General features: G+C 55.0%; 2 protein-coding genes across 4 annotated transcripts in view; one reads left to right on the top strand and one right to left on the bottom strand.

The window, feature by feature from the left end:
• The window catches only part of ADGRA2 (adhesion G protein-coupled receptor A2), a 34,882-nt gene extending 24,121 nt beyond the window's left edge, over positions 1-10,761 (top strand). For 2 of the 3 annotated variants that reach the window (XM_029936096.1, XM_029936104.1), the window contains 13 exons: positions 274-487; positions 1,024-1,188; positions 1,772-1,970; positions 2,486-2,635; positions 2,772-2,933; positions 3,722-3,946; positions 4,141-4,357; positions 4,989-5,197; positions 5,866-5,993; positions 6,304-6,427; positions 6,872-7,017; positions 7,535-7,624; positions 7,825-10,761. In XM_029936096.1, the coding sequence (XP_029791956.1) occupies positions 274-487; positions 1,024-1,188; positions 1,772-1,970; positions 2,486-2,635; positions 2,772-2,933; positions 3,722-3,946; positions 4,141-4,357; positions 4,989-5,197; positions 5,866-5,993; positions 6,304-6,427; positions 6,872-7,017; positions 7,535-7,624; positions 7,825-9,088 (3,293 nt within the window). In that variant the 3' untranslated portion in view covers positions 9,089-10,761. The remainder of the gene's footprint in view (positions 1-273; positions 488-1,023; positions 1,189-1,771; positions 1,971-2,485; positions 2,636-2,771; positions 2,934-3,721; positions 3,947-4,140; positions 4,358-4,988; positions 5,198-5,865; positions 5,994-6,303; positions 6,428-6,871; positions 7,018-7,534; positions 7,625-7,824) is intronic. The other variant, XM_029936113.1, reaches the window with a different exon arrangement.
• BRF2 (BRF2 RNA polymerase III transcription initiation factor subunit) lies at positions 10,666-14,754 on the bottom strand. The gene is made up of 4 exons (XM_029936126.1): positions 14,528-14,754; positions 13,545-13,604; positions 12,783-13,104; positions 10,666-11,971 (listed from the first exon to the last, which is right to left on the bottom strand). The coding sequence occupies exons 1-4, from the start codon at positions 14,679-14,681 to the stop codon at positions 11,224-11,226; spliced, it is 1,284 nt and encodes a 427-aa protein (XP_029791986.1). The 5' UTR covers positions 14,682-14,754; the 3' UTR covers positions 10,666-11,223.
• Between the last annotated feature and the right edge of the window lie 5,357 nt (positions 14,755-20,111).

The following is a 20,111-nucleotide window of genomic DNA, read 5'->3' on the forward strand; positions in this document are numbered from 1 at the left end:
CTTTGGGGCCCGCTGCTTTATGTTTTCATCCAATCCCACCTCTTGGGGTGACAAATATGCTGTGATAGGATCACCTGCCCCCCCAGTTGTGCTCTTATCTCCAGAGGCTTTCTCCTGCCCCTTTTTCCCCAGCTGGAGTGGGCTCAGTCTAGGGGCCCGGCTCTGCGCGCGCACACACACACACACACACACACACACACACACACACACACCACCCAGGGCATCTCGCGCACGGCTGCACGCAGGCCTCACCGCCCACGTGTCTTCCCACAGAAGGGGCCCTGGAGCTGCACACGCACCACCTCATCCCGTCCCTGCGCCAAGTGGTCTTCCAGGGGGACCGACTGCCCTTCCAGTGCTCTGCCAGCTACCTGGGTGAAGACACCCGCATCCGCTGGTACCACAACCGGGCCCCCCTGGAGGGTGACGAGCAGGCAGGCATCCTCCTGGCCGAGAGCCTCGTCCATGACTGCACCTTCATCACCAGGTACAGGCCCTGCTGTCAGAGCCCCCAGCCCCCACCCTACCGAAGCTCTGGGCCCCGAAGATGTCCTGGGAGTGTGTTCATAGGCATGAAGAGTGTGCTTGTGTGTGTTCCTGAAAATCCAGGACTAAGTCACAAATGGCCTGGAGAGGAGAATAGAAATAAAATGCCTGATAGGGGGGTAAAAAAAAAAAAAGGATTATATCTGACATTTCTTTAGTGCTTTTAGTATATAGTGACTCTCCTATATTATCAGACTTAATCTCTCCAGTAGACCTGCAAGAGAAGTATTATTATTATCTCCCTGATAAACATGGGGAAATTGAAGCTCAGGAAAGCAATAGCATAAGGCTGATCAGAATTAAAGGAGTATGTACTTGTACCTTTGGCTCAGCTGAAGAAAAAAGCCCCCTGAAACTCATGCCCTGCCCACCCTGGGTCAGGGGATGGGGTGGACGGGGCCAGGGCACTTCAGGAGGGGGCGCGGCCAGGGGGAGTGCCTCTCCGAGCCGGCCCTCCCCCTGCCCGCCTGCCTGCAGCGAGCTGACCCTGTCTCACATCGGCGTGTGGGCGTCCGGGGAATGGGAGTGCTCGGTGTCCACGGCCCAGGGCAACGCCAGCAAGAAGGTGGAGATAGTGGTGCTGGAGACCTCGGCCTCCTACTGCCCGGCTGAGCGAGTGGCCAACAACCGTGGAGACTTCAGGTGCAGTCACCTTTGCCGCCCCAGGGGACTGCCCCCAGCCCCCAGCCCCATTCTGCGTGCCCAGGGTCTCCCCAACTGCTCTAAGATGCAGAAAGCACTTTTGTGGTCCAGCCCCGAGTCCCGCCATCCCACTGCTGTTATTTACAGAGCCCTCATCATCTCCTATAAACTCCCCATCTGAGATGTGCTGTGCGGAATAGAAAGTTTTGGTGGATTTTTTGTTTGTTTGTTTATTTGGTTTCCTTCCTGGCATTAGTTTACAAAACTCTCGCACAACAAATATATTTTAAGATCCCAATGGCCCTCTCTGGAAGGGCAGGTGTATTCTCGCCATGGTACAGCTGAGAATACTCGGGCACAGAAAGGGTAAGTGACTTGAACTCCAGGCACCAACTCTGAACAGACGCAGAGTTAGAAAGAACATGGAGTTTGGGAGCCCCTGGAAGGCCAGTCCAAACCCTCTGTGCTGAATCCTTCCTCCAGGTCCCAAGGGGCTGAGCCTGGCCTTTCTTGAGGGCAGGGGAGGGACCCTTGCTCTGAGGGAAGAGCCTGGGGCAACAGCCACCTCCACTTCTGCCCCCAGGTGGCCTCGAACTCTGGCCGGCATCACAGCCTACCAGTCCTGCCTACAGTACCCCTTCACCTCAGTGCCCCTGAGTGGGGGTGCCCCGGGCACCCGAGCCTCCCGCCGGTGTGACCGAGCTGGCCGCTGGGAGCCCGGGGACTACTCCCACTGTCTGTACACCAACGACATCACCCGCGTGCTCTACACCTTCGTGCTGGTGAGGCCAGGAGAGGAGCGGGGCAGGGAGCATCCCATCCGCTCTGGAGTTCAGGGGAAATGGGAAGGGGAGAAGCCCACTGGTCCCACGGGGCCCGGGAGGCCCCCTCACTGCCTCTCCACCGCCCCTCTGCTCCGTGGGCATGCACAGTGAGGGACCCTTGCTCTTCTCTCACTTTTCTTCTTCCAGGAGGTTCAGACCACCCCCTCCCAGGGCCACCCCAAGCATCTTTATTCCCAAACACATCAAGGACAGCCTTAAGGGGGAAAACAAGGACAGCGTGAGGTGGTCCCATTGTCCTTAGGCCAGTGGTGTTAGGAGTGGGCGGCCTTGAGTCCTGAGGAGTTCATTCCTTACTTGTGCCTCCTGTCTTGATGAGACCCAGCTGGTGGGCTAGACCCCTCTCCCCAGGCACTGTCACCCTGAGCATCAGCACAGACAAGGGGGCCCCCTAGGGGCAGTTCTCAGGGAGAAGGAGAACTGGATGGTCACTTTCCTCCCCTCAATTCTCCCAGATGCCCATCAATGCCTCCAATGCCCTGACCCTGGCCCACCAGCTGCGGGTCTACACAGCTGAGGCGGCCAGCTTCTCGGACATGATGGACGTGGTCTATGTGGCTCAGATGATCCAGAAATTTTTGGGTTATGTCGACCAGATCAAAGAGGTGAGATTCAACCTGGCCTCTGGGCCACCCCCCCCCCGGAAACGTCCCCCCATTTACTCAAGTCTCTTGTATCCCAGCCCTGGGCCCCACACCCCACTCCTGCCCTCAGTGACTCCATGCCCCTCCCCCCCGCCAGCTGGTGGACGTGATGGTGGACATGGCCAGCAACCTGATGCTGGTCGATGAGCACCTGCTATGGCTGGCCCAGCGTGAGGACAAGGCCTGCAGCGGCATCGTGGGTGCCCTGGAGCGCATCGGGGGGGCTGCCCTCAGCCCCCACACCCAGCACATCTCTGTGGTAATATGGGTCAGCGGGGAGGAAGCTCCTTGGGGAGCCTAGCACTAGGAGGGACCTTAGAATCAACTGGGGCCAGCCCTCACCCTCCCAGGAGGAAAACACTCCTCTCTTCAGGCAGCAAGTCCTCCAAGTATGCACCTGCCATGCGCCCAGCTAGCCAGAACCCCGAGCATGACTCAGTGGAGAGGAATCCAGTGGTCAGGGGCAGTGCAAAGGAGAGGGGGCCAAAGAGAGGGAGAAGTTATGCAAGACTTCACGGTGGGGAATGGAACTGTAGAGCCAGCCCAAGGAACAGGAGGAGGCTTGGGGGCAGGACGACAGCACTGTGATGGAATGAGGAGCGATGGAGACATCTGTCCCCTGAGAAGAGGGTGACATCACCACTGGTGGGTTGCGCCCCAATTAACAACCACAGGGCAGCAAGATACTGTGCAAGGCCCTTCTGGAGGTACAGGGAAGCTGCACATTGACCCTGCTCCACGGCTTAGTTGGGACGGCAGAACTAGTATGTGTTAAGAGGTGTGCAAGGGGAAAAAAAAGAGGTGAGCAAGGTACAAGGGAGGGTGTAAGTGGGAGAAGTCTTAGGAAGAAGAAGGTGCCATGGCCAGGGTAGGGGAGCCTCCACAACAGACATGAGACTGCCAGGCCTTGGGAAGGCAATAAGGAAGAATGTGTAGTGGGGACACAGCCTGGCCAAACCTGCAGAGAGGGACTGTGTGGTCTCGGCAGGAGGCCAAGAGAGAGCCGTCAGACCTCGAAGGCCGGGGTGATGGGTTCCCTGTCCCTAGAACTCAAGGAATGTGGCATTGGAGGCCTACCTCATCAAGCCACACAGCTACGTGGGACTGAGCTGCACAGCCTTCCAAAGAAGGGAGGCAGGAGTGCTGGGCGTACGGCATGGGAGCCCCAGCCAGAACCCCTCACCGGAGCCCGAGCTTCTGGCCGATCAGCAGCTCCGCTTCCGCTGCACCACAGGGAGACCCAGCGTCTCTCTGTCGTCCTTCCACATCAAGGTGGGCACTGAGGGAGGCATGGGGGCGCAGGTGCTAAAGAGGGGCATCCCCAGATGCAGGTGCCTTGTGGGGGTGGGTGCTGTGAGTGGAAGCTGATCCAGAAAAGGGGTGCAGGGGAGGTGGGAGGGGGGACCCATTATGCCTTGGAGTCTTAGAGGATCCTAGATGTCTGAGGAATTCTGATGTCCCCCCAGAACAGCGTGGCCCTGGCCTCCATCCAACTGCCGCCCAGTCTGTTCTCGTCCCTTCCGGCTGCCTTGGCTCCCCCTATCCCCCCAGACTGCACCCTGCAACTGCTCGTCTTCCGAAACGGCCGCCTCTTCCGCAGCCACGGCAACACCTCCCGCCCCGGAGCCCCTGGGCCTGGCAAGAGGCGTGGCGTGGCCACCCCCGTCATCTTTGCAGGAACCAGTAAGGCACTGAACTCCCCGTACCCCTTCCTGCCCCTCCTTCACCCCAGCACCCCCTAAGACCCCGGGGGAGTGGTCACCCCCCATTTACCAGGAGGATAGGAAACAGAGACAGCCTGTAAAGGACGACTGAAGAAAAGGCTCAGGAAGACATTGGGATTATATCACAGATTTGTCAAATTGCAAACAGGTTATAAACACAGATCCTTGACCCACCTTGGCCTCCCTGCCTCTGACCGCCTAACCTGGTGCCAACTTTCCCTCTCAGGGCACCCCCTGTCCCCCATCCTCGGATCCTCTCTTCACCTTTTGTTCCCTGAGTACAGGTACCTTCCACCTTCCTGTCCCTGACCCCAGCCCCAGAGTCCTCTCTCACTGGGTGGGTCGCCACCACTCATTCGGCGCTTAGAACAGCCCACCTCCCAGTGCTTTATTTTGATCCATCCTTGTGTTGCCCTGGTGAGACTCACCACCTGCACTGGCACCTAACCATGTCCCGAAGCCCAGCACAGGCCCGGCCTGCAGGTGTTTGGTGCGCACCCTGGCTCTTGCCCTCTGGCCGCTGCGCAGGTCCGTAGAGCCAGCCTCCCCATGGCCTGGTCGCACCGTGTGTGCCTCCCTCTCTCTCGCAGGTGGCTGTGGTGTGGGCAACCTCACGGAGCCAGTGGCCGTCTCGCTACGGCATTGGGCTGAGGGGGCCGAACCCATGGCAGCTCGGTGGAGCCAGGATGGGCCAGGGGGCCCCGGGGCATGGAGCCCCGAGGGCTGCCAGCTCCGCTCCAGCCAGCCCAACGTCAGCTCCCTGCACTGCCAGCACTTGGGCAACGTGGCCGTGCTCATGGTGAGTGTGACGTGGGCGGGAGGCTGAGAGGACTCCGGGACGGGGAACACGTGCGAGGTGGGAGTGAGAATGGGGGTATTCAGATCACCTGGGGCCACAGGGAACTGCAGAGGGGACAGCAGCCTTTCCAGGCCTCGTCACTGTAGGACTCATGGGGAAATGTCCCTCTGGTCTTCCAGGAGACGGGGAGGTCCTGCTCCACCCATCGAGAGAGATGGGCCTGGAACTAGCCAGCCTGATCTTCACATCCTGCACTCTCTGAGACCCAGACTGTTAAAGTTGGGGGGGGGGGGTCTGGGAACATTTCTCCTTTCTGGTCACTCCACTCCCTCACCGCATTTTGCACCCCATTTTCCCAGATCCTGAGCAGGCGCACAGATGATAGACAGAAACTTTCCCCTCTTTCCTCATCTCTGATTTTCAGGTTGAGGATCAGAAAAGTCCCCAGAAGGGCAAGAGACTAGGAGGGAGGAAGATCATTAACACTACCTAAGACTGATTTTCTAAGAGTGGACTCAGCACTTACATCTTCACCCACATGTAGAGACTAGGGGCTGAAGCCGACCTGGCTTGAGGGAAGAAAAAGTGGCCTAGGGGACTGGCCAGGACTCCATGGGGTGCCCTCTACCCCTGGCTTCCTAATACTTCCTCTTTCCTACTCTTTCTAGGAGCTGAGTACCTTCCCCAGGGAGGTGGGGGGCTCGGGAGCAGGGCTGCATCCTGTCGTGTACCCCTGTACTGCCCTGCTCCTGCTCTGCCTCTTCTCCACCATCATCACCTACATCCTCAACCACAGGTGGGAGCCCCTGCAGGAAGTGAGGGTGTGGAGGGAGGGCTAAGGGTCTCACTAAGTACCGGCCAGGCGTTCCTTTCCCAAGTGCATCCACATGATTCTCCCAGGTCCTTGCCCAGCATTTTATTTGAAGGTTCTAGGGCTGGAGAATACATTTTGGGGGTTAAGCCCTTCCTGACCTGGGGCCTCTATCACATTTGCACACATGTCTGCACATAGATATCTGCCTGCCCCCTTGCTCTCCTAATTGCCTTGAGACCCCATGGATCTGATCTTGGGTTGAGCAGCCCCTTAACTACTGTTTTTGGGGCAGCTCCATCCATGTGTCCCGGAAGGGCTGGCACATGCTTCTGAACCTGTGCTTCCACATGGCCATGACCTCTGCCGTCTTTGCAGGAGGCATCACACTCACCAACTACCAGATGGTCTGCCAGGCAGTAAGCAGGAGAAGGGGCTGGAGCGGGGTGGGGGTGGGGGGGCTTCCAGACGAGTGATGGCAGCCTAGGCACAGAGTAGGGGGTGCAGGGGAAAAGCGGACTCATGCTAATAGGCCCCAGCTCCGCTATTGTGTCCAGCCTTGTGGGGGGGGGCCACATGAGAGGAGGGGTGGTGGTAAGAAGTAGAGATACTAGAAGATGGGTCTTCAAAGTGGAGAACGGGGATCTGCAAGGAAGGTCAGGGACAAGCCAAACAGCAAGGGTGGGAGAGAACCCTGGGCAGGGAGTAGAGCGGGTGACCTCGGGGGCAGAGTCTTGAGGAGGATCTGAGGAGAGCTGGGGACGGGAACTTGGGAGGAGCGGGAGAATACTGCGCACTGAGGCTCTGGCGTGGCTCCAGTAGCAGCAGCCCCGTTCCCCAGCCTCAGTGGCCTCACCCTGCAGGTGGGCATCACTCTGCACTACTCTTCACTGTCCACACTGCTCTGGATGGGTGTGAAGGCCCGCGTCCTCCACAAGGAGCTCACCTGGAGAGCGCCCCCTCCACAAGAAGGGGACTCTGCCCCGCCCGCTCCCCGTCCCATGCTCCGGTACATGCCTCCAACTGTCAGCTTTGCAAGTGTGAAGGGTTCAGAGGCGGGTTTAGAACACCAAACTCTGTCCTCCCAGGGTGGGTGTAGGGTGGGTCCAAGATCCTGGGAGATCACACTCCAAAGAGAGAAGAGGGAAGGCCCTGGGTGGCCCCAGGCTGCCCAAGGCCATGGGGTGGGTGCATCCTTAGGGCTTTTGCAGCATGAAAAAGCCAGGGAAAGAAGAGACTCCAAAGGGCATTGGACAGGGATCCTGGGCACCTGAGGAGCACCCTGATTTCTGCAGTGTTTAAGGCGAGAGAGCAATTTCTCTGTCCCTTAAAACAGTCTTGGCCAAGTCCCCTAGGAATCTACTGAGCCTGCCCTGTATGGGGTTTGCATCCCAAGCAAAACATTCTAGGGGAATTTAAAGGGGAAAGAGGACAGGACGGAGACCCTGAGTCAAGGTTTCTGAGCACCTGGTTCCAATTCCCTTGGCTCCCCGTCTCTCTGACCCCCAAACCGCATTCCTCCCCAGGTTCTACCTGATTGCGGGAGGGATCCCACTCATCATCTGTGGCATCACAGCTGCTGTCAACATCCACAACTACCGGGACCACAGCCCCTAGTGAGCGCCGCTGCCCGCCCGCCCCAAGCCTACCCACCCTGGCACTGGATGCCTTCTACCTCCCTGGCAGGGGCACCTGCCAGGCCCACCCAGCCAGTGACCCAACCCAAACCCATGCATGCCCAGCCAGCCTCTGTTCTATCACACAGCTACCTCAGAAATGCTCCTCCTCCTCATCCACTGCCTGTGTCTCCCCTCAGCTGCTGGCTGGTGTGGCGTCCAAGCCTAGGAGCCTTCTACATCCCGGTGGCTTTGATCCTGCTGATCACCTGGATCTATTTCCTGTGTGCAGGGCTGCGCTTGCGGGGTCCTCTGGCCCAGAGCCCAAAGGGGGGCACCAGCAGGGTCTCCCTGGAGCCAGGGGAGGAGCTGAGGGGTTCCACCAGGCTCAGGAGCAGCGGCCCCTTCTTGAACGACTCGGGATCCCTTCTGGCTACTGGGAGTGTGGGGGTGGTGACACCCGGTCCCCCGGAGGATGGTGACGGCCTCTATTCTCCGGGAGTCCAACTGGGGGCGCTCGTGACCACGCATTTTCTGTACCTGGCCATGTGGGCCTGCGGCGCTCTGACCGTATCCCAGCGCTGGCTGCCCCGGGTGGTGTGCAGCTGCCTGTACGGGGCAGCCGCTTCCGCCCTGGGACTCTTCGTCTTCACCCACCACTGTGCCAGGCGCAGGGACGTTAGGGCCTCCTGGCGTGCCTGCTGCCCCCACGCCTCCGCCTCGGGCGCCTCATCCCGGGCCGTGCCCACCGCCCTAGAGGACGGTTCTCCCGTGTTCGGAGAGGGGCCTCCTTCTCTCAAGTCGTCCCCGAGCGGCAGCAGCGGCCACGCGCCGCCCCTGGGCCCCTGCAAGCTCACCAACCTGCAGCTGGCCCAGAGTCAGGTGTGTGAGGCGGGGGTGGCGGCCCGCGGGGAAGCGGAGCCAGAGCCCACGGGCTCCCGAGGGAGCCTCGCGCCCCGCCACGCCAGCAACCTGCACCACGGGCGTCGGGTGCACAAGAGCCGGGCCAAGGGCCACCGCGCAGGGGAGGCTGGCGCCAAGAACCGGCTCAAGGCGCTGCGGGGGGGCGCGGCGGCCGGGGCGCCCGAGCTGCTGTCCAGCGAGAGCGGCAGCCTGCACAACAGCCCGTCCGACAGCTACCCGGGCAGCAGCCGCAACAGCCCGGGCCTCCAGCTCGAGGGCGAGCCCATGCTCACGCCGTCGGAGGGCAGCGACACGAGTGCGGCGCCGCTCCCCGAGGCCGGCCGGCCGGGCCAGCGCCGCAGCGCCAGTCGCGACAACCTCAAGGGCGGCGGCGGCGCGCTGGAGAGGGAGAGCAAGCGCCGCTCATACCCGCTCAACGCGGCCAGTCTGAACGGCGCGCCCAAGGGGGCCAAGTACGACGACATCACCATGGCGGGCGCGGAGGCGGTCGGAGGAGCCTGCATGAAGACGGGCCTCTGGAAAAGCGAGACCACCGTCTAGGGCGGGGGCGGGCGACGCTGTAGGACAGGCTGGCCACGCGGCCCCGTCACCCAGGCTGCTGGGGGACCCTCAACGACGTCAACCGGTACGTCAACGGGTTTGAGGCAGAGGGGCCAACGGCTGCGGCTGGGCACACTAGCTTTAGTCCTGGAGGCCGGGAAAACGGCAGGCGGAGGCCTGCCACCGCCAAGACGGCCGTCCCTCTGGGAATAGCGACAATCCCAGGACCACAGGCATGATACATTTCCGTCCCGGCCCAGGCTGGTTGTGGCAGTCAAACGGTGCCGTCCAGGGGAGGGGGGAGCGGGGAGAGGTCCTGTCAGCCTGTGGAGTGGGAGGCTGCCCCTGCACAGCCCCGGGGTGGGCTCCTCCTTAGGTACTCCCCACAGCTTATCCACCCAGCCTTCCAGGCGGATCTGCCTGATCGGGAAGTCACAGATGACAGGAGCTTGAGAACAGGGTTCTCTCCTCACTGCCCTCCTCTGGGGTCAGCCATCTGTGCCTAGATCCTGTCTCCCACCCTGCTCTTGGCCAACTAGGGGGCCAGCCTAGCAGTTGAGTCAAGTGACCAGGACCCAGAGGTGCTGCTTTTAAGAGAAACTATGCAAAAGAAGGTAGAACCGTGAGAAAGCAGTTCTGGAGATGGAGTGCTAGGGAAGGAGGCGGGGGCAGGAGGAACGTGCGCACAATCAGGGACCGTGGGACACTTCCCACAGGAGTGGTCCACCAACCACACAGCAGGGCTCTAGAGGTGGCATCTCAGGACAAAGCCACGGCCCTACCCCTGAGGAGCTGACTCTGCCAGATGCCTGGGCAGGATCAGAGGGAAGTAGAGAGCAGTAGTGCTTAGACCTGGAGCTGAAGGCAATCACGCCCTAAACCTGGCCCTATAAACTGTGCTCAGGAGAGAGGCCCCACCACAAGGCTGCAGGTGGCACTGGAGAAGCACTTATTGTTCCAGGACCCACATCCCCCATCTCAGCCTTCCTACACCACAGGGATGAGAAGCACTTTCCACCTCCCTGAGGCTGATCAGTCCAGGAACTGATGTCTAGGTAGGTTAGGGAGAAGCCTCCCAAACATCAAACTGGCTTCCTGTCTCAGAGTCCCAAGCTAAATCCCCCAAGCTATCAGGTAGGGTCCCTGCAGCTCACCTGAGGCCTGTGCCTTCACTACTTTTAAACACCAGCACCCATATTTCCCCCCAACCTAAAAAGCCATCACCACCAGCCTTTTACTACAGGACCCAATGAAAGTGGAGGGAAGTGTGGGCCTGGCGAAGACAGGAAAACAAGATCTGGTCTAGGTCCCCTCCCAGTGTCCATGTCACTGCAGCCTGATCACTAAGGCAAAAGACAGAAGGGAGGGGAGTAACCCCACACCCCTTGGGAAGAATCCTGTTATTTATGCTTGCTGCACAGACAATACTAGACAAAAAGAAAAAAAAAAAGCTTCGTATTATTCTTCCACATTCGCTGGCCGCTGATTACACGCCCTGCCGATGCCTTAGCACTGGAGAGCTTTTGCAATGCGCTGGGGAAAAGGGAGGGTGGGGATGAAAAGTGCCAAAGAAAACATGTTTTTAAAAGCTTGAGTTTTATACAATAGAATGTTTTCTAGCAGATGCCTCTTGTTTTAATATATTAAAATTTTGCAAAGCCCTTGAGCTATAACTTTAGTCCACCCACGGTCCTTTTGTTATGAGGTAGAGGATTTCGTGACCCCGTACACAAGAACCCATCAGTGCCTACTGGTGGTCACGGGGCCCAGAGTTGTGCAGTTCCTGTCCCCTGGGGGCCGATGCCACTTGAAACACCACTACCAGCTCCGCACCAGCAGCAGCACTGTACCCAACTCAAACCAGGAGAAAGCCTAACACCCCCCCCCCCAACCAGTCTAGGAGGAAGGCCATCCCATGTAATACAAAGGGACAACTTCTCCAGGACCAAGGGATGGGGGTCCCTCCAATCCAATTGTCTCTGCCCTGCTCCCAACTGCTACTCCAGGACCCAGGGTCTGAGTAACTGCAGAGTCTCTTGGTTCCTTCCAACAGAACTCACACATGCTGATTTCTCCAGAGAGGACAGGCTGATTATGAAGCAGCTGTCAGAATGTGGTGGTGTGCCCCCCACTTCTTACCCCTGCCCCGCCTGCACATCAGGGTTAGAAACACTCTTGGCAGCCTCTCTTGCAGCCTGAGCTTTTTCGAAGTCCTTAACTTCCTGAGGGGTACGCAAATACTGCTCTATTTCACTATCAGATATGTTCTCATCTCCGGTGACTGTGGAGACTGGGGGTGGGGGGCACACTCGCTTTGGGGGCTTCAACATGCAAGGTGGGAGGAGAAGGGCAGGACCGGCCAGCCGCTTCCCCGCAGGCAAACCAAAGGGACTCCTGGCCACCTCTTTTCCCTGCCCTGGCCCCTGGCACTGTTCCCGAGGTTCCTCCTCTTCCCCGGCCTCCAGCCCCTCCGGTCCATCTCGAAAGGCCTTGCGGACCAACGTGTGGCGGTGCTGGAGAAGGTCGCCAATGTGCTTCACCACCGAGCGCTTGTCGAGCTGCAGGACGCGCAGCCAGGCCAGCTGCTCGGCCATCCGCAGCAGCACGGCCACCAGCTCCTGCAAGCGGGAGGGCGCGGGGCAGGGCAGCTCCACGTTCGCCACCTTACAGAAGCGGGCCAGGGAGCACGCCAGCCGATGCGACGGCTGCAGCGACTGCCAAGCCAGGAATGCAGCAGCGGTGATGACGGGCAAGGGGTGCCGCCCGGTCACCAGCCACGTCTCGTCTGCCAGCTCCACCAACTGCAGTGTTCGCGACATCATCTTCTCTTTGTCTTCCACGTATGTGGCTGGCACCGACGGGGAGGCTTGGAACAGTTTGAAGCTGCAATGACCAAAAGGAGAGAGCTGGGTCTCGGTGCCCATGGGGGAGGGGACTGCTTTCCCCAGGTGAAGAAAAGCCACCCACCCCCTAGGTGGGCAAGCCGTTCTGTCCTTGTGGGTGGGGGGGGCCAGTTTACATAGGTGCTGAGAGGAGACAGGTGAAGGGCAGGAGACTGTGGAGGGAAGCCAACATTTTTATAATTCTGAGCACTTTATACACGTTCTCCTTTCGTCCCCTCTACACCCCGTTATGTGCATTTACAGTTAAAAATCTGGCCCACAGTCATCCGGCTAGGAAGTAACCAAGCAAACCCAACACACCTTGCCACTGGTAGCCTTTGCCTTCTGCTTTATTTTTCAGAAAAAAAAAAAAAAAGAAAAAGAACGTAGCTCCTTAAAATTTAACAAAAAAAAAGCAGTGGCTTCTACTCCTGGCCCCGTCACTAACATCTCGTCCCCTCCACTTGCAGGTATGATCCTGCCGAAGCAGGGCAGACGGCCAAGCAGGCCACGCACAGCATTGAGAGCCGCAACTCGGCAGCCCGGGGCCAAGGCTAATACTTGCACTGCCTACGTAATTAGGATGCAGTGAAGGCAAAGGGGTTTGGAAATGCCTAACAGCTGAGAAATGTAAAATGGAGTTAGCTTTATTAGGAAGTACTAGGAAGAGAGGATGCAAGAGCACGAGGGAGAGAGAACTGCTTTCTCTCCCAATCCCTTTAGATGCACTTTGATGAGAAAGTGACAGCCAGAGGTAAAAGGATTCAGGTCTAAGGATCCCTGCCACCCCGGGCTTCCCAGTAGGCAGGTACCTGCTACAGTAGGTTTTCACCAGGTCTGCCAAGCACAGCGATGGCACATCCAGGCCCAGGAGTTTGACTATCTGCATGTAGGTGCCAGAAAACACATCCAGGTCTGCATACAGCAGGGTGCAGATGGTCCCCATGGTCAGGGGCCAGTTATGCTGTCGGCAGGTGATTAAGACACAGCACCCCACTAGCACCTCCTTCTTCTGCAGCCTGGCAGCGCGGATCCCAGAGTGCCGGTACGCCTGCTGGTAGTAGGCGACAGCCGTGTCCTCGAATGTCGATGGCAGCTGCAGAACCCGACAGAGGTCTCTCACGCGGCGGAGCCCTAAGAAAGCCCACAGCCAGAGTCAGGGGGGTCAGAGGCGCTACTGTGTGGCTCTTAGCAATTTCTGCTGAGCTCACCTCCCATATCAGATGCCCAAATTATGGGCTTTTCTACAATAACAAAAGTGGCACTTGGTGAGTCATTCTAAAGACACAAGTCACATTTCAATCCACCACTCTTTAGGAGCTGGTCTGATTCAGAGCCAAGCCAAAGTGTGCTCTGGGATGCCTGAATCGATCTCTAACATACCCCTGACAAACCCACACTGTGTACTGAATTGCTACCTTTCTTAGAACCATCTCTGTCCTTTATCTCAGACTATCATTCTCTTCTACTCTACTCCACACAATAATGCTGAAAACAGGAAAAGCAAGAGGATGGGCTGGACCATCAGAAGAGTTTTCTTTAAGGTCACTGTATCATAAAAGGTTGATTCTCACCTCGTTGCTGGCTGCGGCTAACTCCATCGTTTTCCCCTGTGCTTCGGGAATATGTTACTTCTGTAAGATAAGGAACAACACATAGCTTTGTTTAGCTTTTATTCACCACACCCCTGGCCTCCCCCCACACAAACCCAGGGAGAATTCGTATCATTAGGGTTCTACTCTAATGAAGGTGCCCATTTTTGCACATTAAAAGTCCATCTGAGGGCACCTAGTGGCTCAGTCGGTTGAGCCTCTGACTTCGGCTCAGGTCATGATCTCATTGTTCGTGGGTTCATGCCCCACATCAGGCTCTGTGCTGACAGCTCATCGTAGCCTGGAGCCTGCTTCCGATTCTGTGTCTCCCTCTCTCTCTGCCCCTTCCCCACTAGAACTCTGCCACTCTCTCAAAAATAAATAAACCTTAAAACATTTTTTTAAATAAAATAAATAAAAGTCCATCTGGTTTTCTATGTTCACAAGCAGTAGCAAATACAGAGACTGCACTAAAGTGGCTTCAAGTGTTCCAAATTTGCAGCCATCCCGTCTGTATATCGAATCCAGGAAATTTTCCTGACTTCTGATTTTGAGGGCTGCACTGGTCAGGAACCCAGAAAGGGAAAAAAGAAAACATTTTTGTCAATTACTGCGAAAGGCTCCTCCAGCTAATATTTCGTCCGTATTGTAAAGAATTGACCCACAATCCTTCCATCACACCCAGACTAGGTAAACTGAGTGAAACTTTATTTCTCTCTTTGTGTCATTTGGCCGACGTTTATTAGACCTAAATATACCAGATACCATACCAGGTGCTGGAAAAACACAGATGAATGGCAGTCCCTGACCTCCTGCAGCTCACTCACTCACTTCAGGTCACTTTCTCCAGTAGTTAAGTGTACACGTGACATCGAGAGGGCGAGAGAGGAATAAGAGGAATCGGATGTCAATCCCTCCACCACCCCAGGCTATACCCACGGCCCTGGAAAGGCCGACACAGATACCTCGGAGGTTGCCCTCGTCGCTGAAGGTGGTAGTAAGGACTCCCTCGGTGACCACGCAGCCACAGTCTGAGCACACCAGCTGGCTCTGCGAATAGTGAGAGTCTTCCACGAGCTCCGTGGAGCCGCAATCGGGGCACTGGCCTCCGCCCGGCATGTCACAACCCAGCGTCTCGGATACTTTCAGGTATCCACTCCTACGTCCGCAACAGTACAGAAGCCGGAACTAGGAGGGGAGCCTTCTAAGCGCTGCACCTTTCTCTTCCGGCCAGAGCAAACGCGGCTTACATGGGTAGTTCTCTACGCCGGCGGCGCACCACTTCCGGTCTGTTCTCTGGGGGCTCGGGTAGAAACGTGAGCTAGGAGAGGAGGTTCCTGGTATGGACCGCGTCTTCGCCTTCTCGGGCGCTTGTGGTCAGTTTGAGTGGGCCAGACTAGGGCGTTCAGTTTAGGTGAAATTTTTCCCTACGTGGACACACATAACAGACAAGGAGTTGTTACCATTCTCAGACAACTCTAATTTCTGAAATGCTTGAGGAATTGTAGATTTTCTGCTTTCTTTGGTAACAAATGTTGATTTTGGCCATAGGACAAAGTTTGGGGAGAGAGCAGGAAGTTGTGTTCTATTCTCCAGAGTGGCTTTCCCAGGCAAGTTGTTTCGTCTCTCTGCGGTTTATTTTTCTCAACTATAGAATGAAGGAACCGAATTAAAATCAAGAGTGGCAAGGGGCGCTTGAGTGGCTCAGTCAGTTAACCGTCCAACTTTGGCTCAGGTCATGATCTCCTGATTGGTGGGTTCAAGCCCCATGTCAGGCACTGTGCTTCAGAGCCTGAAGCCAGCTTCATATTCTGTGTCTCCGTCTCTCTCTGCCTCTCTCCTGCTCAAGCTTGCTGTCTCTTCTCTCCTCTCTCTCTCTCTCTCTCTCTCTCTCTCTCTCTCTCTCTCTCCCTCTCTCCCTCTCTCCCTCTCTCCCTCTCTCCCTCCCTCTCTCAAAATCAAATAAACATTAAAAAAAAAAAAAAAACACACCAGAGTGGCAAACTCAAATGCTTTCAGAGACTAGGCAAGGAACATCTGAGGGAGTTGAGAGTGAAAGAATATGGAGTGATGATGCTTTGGGCAAACTGGAGGGTTTGAGCAGATGTAGATGTTTTTAAAAGCTGAATTTTAAGATATGCCAAGATTCTGAGTTCCTAGCTTGGTACAGTATAACTCAAAGGCTCTGGAGCAAAATTGTGCCTTTAGTGATACTATCACAGAAACCAAGCTAGCAAACTTAAAATTATGTATGTTATATTTGAATATAAATTAAAAGTTGCCAAAAGAGTCACCTAATCGTACTCATTAAGAATCATTAAGAATAAAGATTTTAATGCTTGAAAGATTTGATCAGTTGTGTCTGAAAGATAAGAGAGTTGAGTTAAATGACAAGGACCACCGAAGTCTGTCCATATGACTCCAAGAAAACAGATGGGAGTCATCACAGAAAGCGCCTAAAGTGTGTGTGGAGACTGTTTCTCAGGCGGACAGTGGAGAACTAGGCTCCTGGCATCCGCAGATTTTAGGAACTGTTCTGCGCTTAATTTCAACCTTACATTGCGGTTTGGGGACAGAAGGTAAGATCATCACTTTCCCCTGAGAACAGAAAATGTTTGGACAGTTCCTGCACAGAATGAAATGAGGAATATGGATGTTTTGTCAGCCCCTTAACAAATTGGGATTCTCGCTTGAGGAATAAGATACAGCTTACAGGCTATAAGAAACAGTTGCCTTCCTTAGAAGACTAATAAATTATGAGTCCTAGAACCGAAAAGATTTCAAAATAAAAAATGGAGCTTACTAGTCTGAAGAGACAGACAATACAGTGATCATGTACCAGAGGGATGTCAAAGAATTTGAGCCTCAAAAAAGAAAGGGATCTGATGGGACAGGGCTCTAGGTTCTTTTGAAAGAGCTATAATCAGCAGTCAGGTCCAGAGGATTCTCTGTAATGCTAATGAGATTGTGAGTTCCCGGACCACAGTGGGGAACAGGGCATCTCTGACACAAAGATTGCACATTATCTATAACCCAAGCATCAGCTTTGTCTGCTTCAAGTGTTGTTTACTTTTAGTATAAGTTGGGAAAGGGGGGCTGTGCCTTACAAGGATTGTCGGTTCAACAGAAGCCCCTCTGGCTCACAAGCTCCTCCCCTCTGCTCACAGCTGTTCCGTCACCCTCCCCACCTCCCCACTACTGCACAACAGAATTTCCTGCACCTCGGATCTCCCTGGGCTACTAGCCTGCTGTCCCGCTGACTAGTTGTCAGTTGACCTGTGAGCACAAAGCAGCCAGACTCCCATTTTCTCGTTTTCCACACCAGTATCACAAGGCCCTTTTATGCTCCTTGCTGAAGGGTGGAGGGCCTGAAGGTGATTGTAACATAAATGAAAAGTATATTTGTAATATGGGAAAGTTCGTAAGACTCTCCTCCCAGTCCAAGAGGTAAGTATTTAAAAAGCAACCAAACCAGGGGTGCCTGGGTGGCTCAGTTGGTTGAGCTTCTGACTCTTGATTTTGGCCCAGGTCATGATCTCATGATCATGGTCTCACGGTCATGATCTCATGGCAGTGAAAGGGAACCTGTGTTGGGCTCCCACACCTGTGGGGCGTGCTTAAGACTCTACCCCTCCCTTTTTCCCACCCCTACTGGCTCTATCTCTCTCAAAAGAAAAATAGTAATAATTATTATTATTAAATTTAAAAAACAACCAAACCAAAATACCTTCAAAAGCTGTCAGCCCCTTCTTTTCCAGTTTCTTTCCTTGATGTTTATACTTAAATACACCACCCCATCCCCAAGAGATTGCTTTCTTAGAGCATGAGAACTTCTTTTTAGAGAAGTCCCATCTACTACCACAGGACTTAATCACACTGGAACATTCACCCCTCCCCCCAACCCGAGATGCAATAGTCCCAACAGCTCATTCCCTTACATTTGAATTACTATAGCCCCACACCCCAAGGGGGCTTCCGCATAATAGATTTGGGTGGCCACTGGCATTCAAAGTCTCCTCTGTTTTAGACTTGCCCCCTAGTACGAGGTATGTGGTAAGGATTTACTTCTGGCTGTCCAGCAGATAAATACTGAGACAGACCCCTCAGAGACATCTGCCAGAGTTTTAGACAATAAGTCGATATTCCTCCTGGGGTGGAGAAGTATGTTCCTAAAAGCAACATAATTGCTTCGGGAGTGGTTCTTTACATTACCACACAGAACAGCATCAGACTCCTCTCAGCCCCAATGTTGTGCAGATCTTGAACCTAACTACATTTTTTAAAGTGGGATTTCACTAGCGTCTTCTACCCAGGAGAGACGCCTTATAATTCTCCTTTTCCCAACATTACTCTTAGTAAAGTGGAAGAGCGGTTTTACGATGCTCCAACCAGCACCTCTAAGGGGTAGGGGAGTGATTCTCTTTTCCAGTTGCAAGTGTGTAATTACCCTAAGGGCTTGGCCCTCAGACAAACAGGCTGGGAGATGGGAGATGGGCACGACCCAGACCAGAAGATGGCGCACTCTAGTAAGACCTGGAAGTCCAGGGGTGCCTGGCTGGCTCCGTCGGTAGAGCATGCAACTCTTGGGGTCCTGAGTTTGGGTCCCATGTTGCGGGGTAGATTGTACTTAAAATTTACAAAAAGAAATTTAAGGCTTGTAAGTCTGGAGTTCTCCACTTTCTAAAGAAGAAGTCAATTTATTTGCCTTTCTCTGGAAATTAGTACCTACACAAATCCTAGTGCTGCCCTTCCTGCTGCCATAGACTCTTCTAAGAGCTACCATCATTCAGTGATAGTGATGGTCTGCGTACCAGATGCTCCTCAAACCCCTCTGCCCCACGCCACCCCTCCCACCGGCCTGTGAAACTGGAACCATGTTTCTTGTCTCTGTATGAACAGTGCCCACATGGTGCCTGGCACACAGGCTTCTAGAATGTCGAGTGCCCAGAATGTGTGGATTCGAGTAGAAGGCTACTTGGAAGGGGAGGCTGTTGGGGAGGGGAGGCTTTTGGAATGGCTGACCCAGCCATGGTCCACATGTGAAATACTGACCTTAAGCCACAGTTCTGTCCAGGGAGGAGAGGGAAGAGGAAGACATTGATGCTGTGGGATCTGAAGGAAACTCTCACGAGTCCTCCTTCAGTTAGCTGTGTGTATTCTACTAGTCGTTTGCCCGTCTGGCTCTCCCTTTGATTGCAAGTCTTTGTGGGAATGACGTGGCTTTGACGTCCGTGTGTCCAGCAGGCATCATCTGCACTGAGGGCTGGCATTCAGTGAAAAGCTAGTCAACTCCTGTGAACACCTGTCGGGCGGGGGGCGGGGCCTGACAGAAGCAACAGATCCACTAAACTTCTCGGAGGCAAGGTGATTCTAATCTAGAACAAGTAGCCAGGGAGAGCTGGGCCGCCACGGTCCTTAATCCGGCCTCACTCCTGGGCTCCTCCCAGCTTAGTTGACTGAAACCTTGTCACTCTAAGCCAGTTTCACTCTGAGCCCTGAGGACATGCTCTCCTGTCACACTAAGCCTGGTGGCAGCTGCCTCGGGCTGGTGAGTCTTTCTGACTGGATTTCCTTACCATCACCTCAACTCTTCGTCGGACACTCATCCACCCCTCACAGTGAGACATGCCTGTGGCATGAACTACCTAAATCCTGGTGCCAACTAACTTCCTTTGCTCGTATCCACTTCCCCCTTTTGCAGTGTTTATTCCATCCCCACTACACACTTTGTCTTTCCTGGGCTGAGGATAAATGGGTTCAATTTCTTGAACTCCTGGGAACAAAGGCGTCTGATACCTGTAAAGGCGGTCACAAGCCCTCATGGGCTGCACAGAAAGCGAGCACAGGTGCCCATCAGCTTACCTACCGGGAACCTCCCTCCTGAGGGAGGCTGCGCAATAGCTGGCCCCATCCTGAGGGGAAACTGAGTCACACCACTTCCCCTGCCTGCTCCAATCCTCCAGGATCCCAAGAGAATTAGAACATTGTCTCCTTGGCTCCCAAAGTCCCAAAGTGATCCCAGACCAGGGGTTAGCAAACTCTTCCTGGAAAGGGCCAAATAGCAAATACTTAGGTTTGGCGGATGATAAGGTCTCTGCTACGGCTCCTCACATCTGCTTTTACAACGTGGAAGCGGCCATAGACAATTACGTGAGCAACTGAGCACGGCTGTGCTCCAGCAGAACTCTGTGGACACTGACTTTGGAATTTCATGTAATTTTCATGTGTCATGAAATACTGTTATTTTGATTTTTTGTTGTTGTTGTTAAAAATAAATGCGGGGCACCTGAGTAGCTAAGTGGATTAAGCATCCAACTTCGGCTCAGGTCATGATCTCGCAGTTCGTGGGTTCGAGCCCCACATCGGGCTCTGTGCTGACAGCTAACTCAGAGCCTGGAGCCTGCTTCGGATTCTGTGTCTCCCTCTTTCTCTGACCCCCCCCGCGCCCCCCCCCCCCGCTCACGCTGTCTCTCTCTCTCTCAAAAATAAATAAAACATTTTTTTAAATACCATAAAAATGGTAAGAATTTCAGTATTTGGTGTGGTGTC

This window comes from Suricata suricatta, chromosome 1 (assembly GCF_006229205.1).
Source record: "Suricata suricatta isolate VVHF042 chromosome 1, meerkat_22Aug2017_6uvM2_HiC, whole genome shotgun sequence".
Lineage (NCBI taxonomy): Eukaryota > Metazoa > Chordata > Mammalia > Carnivora > Herpestidae > Suricata > Suricata suricatta.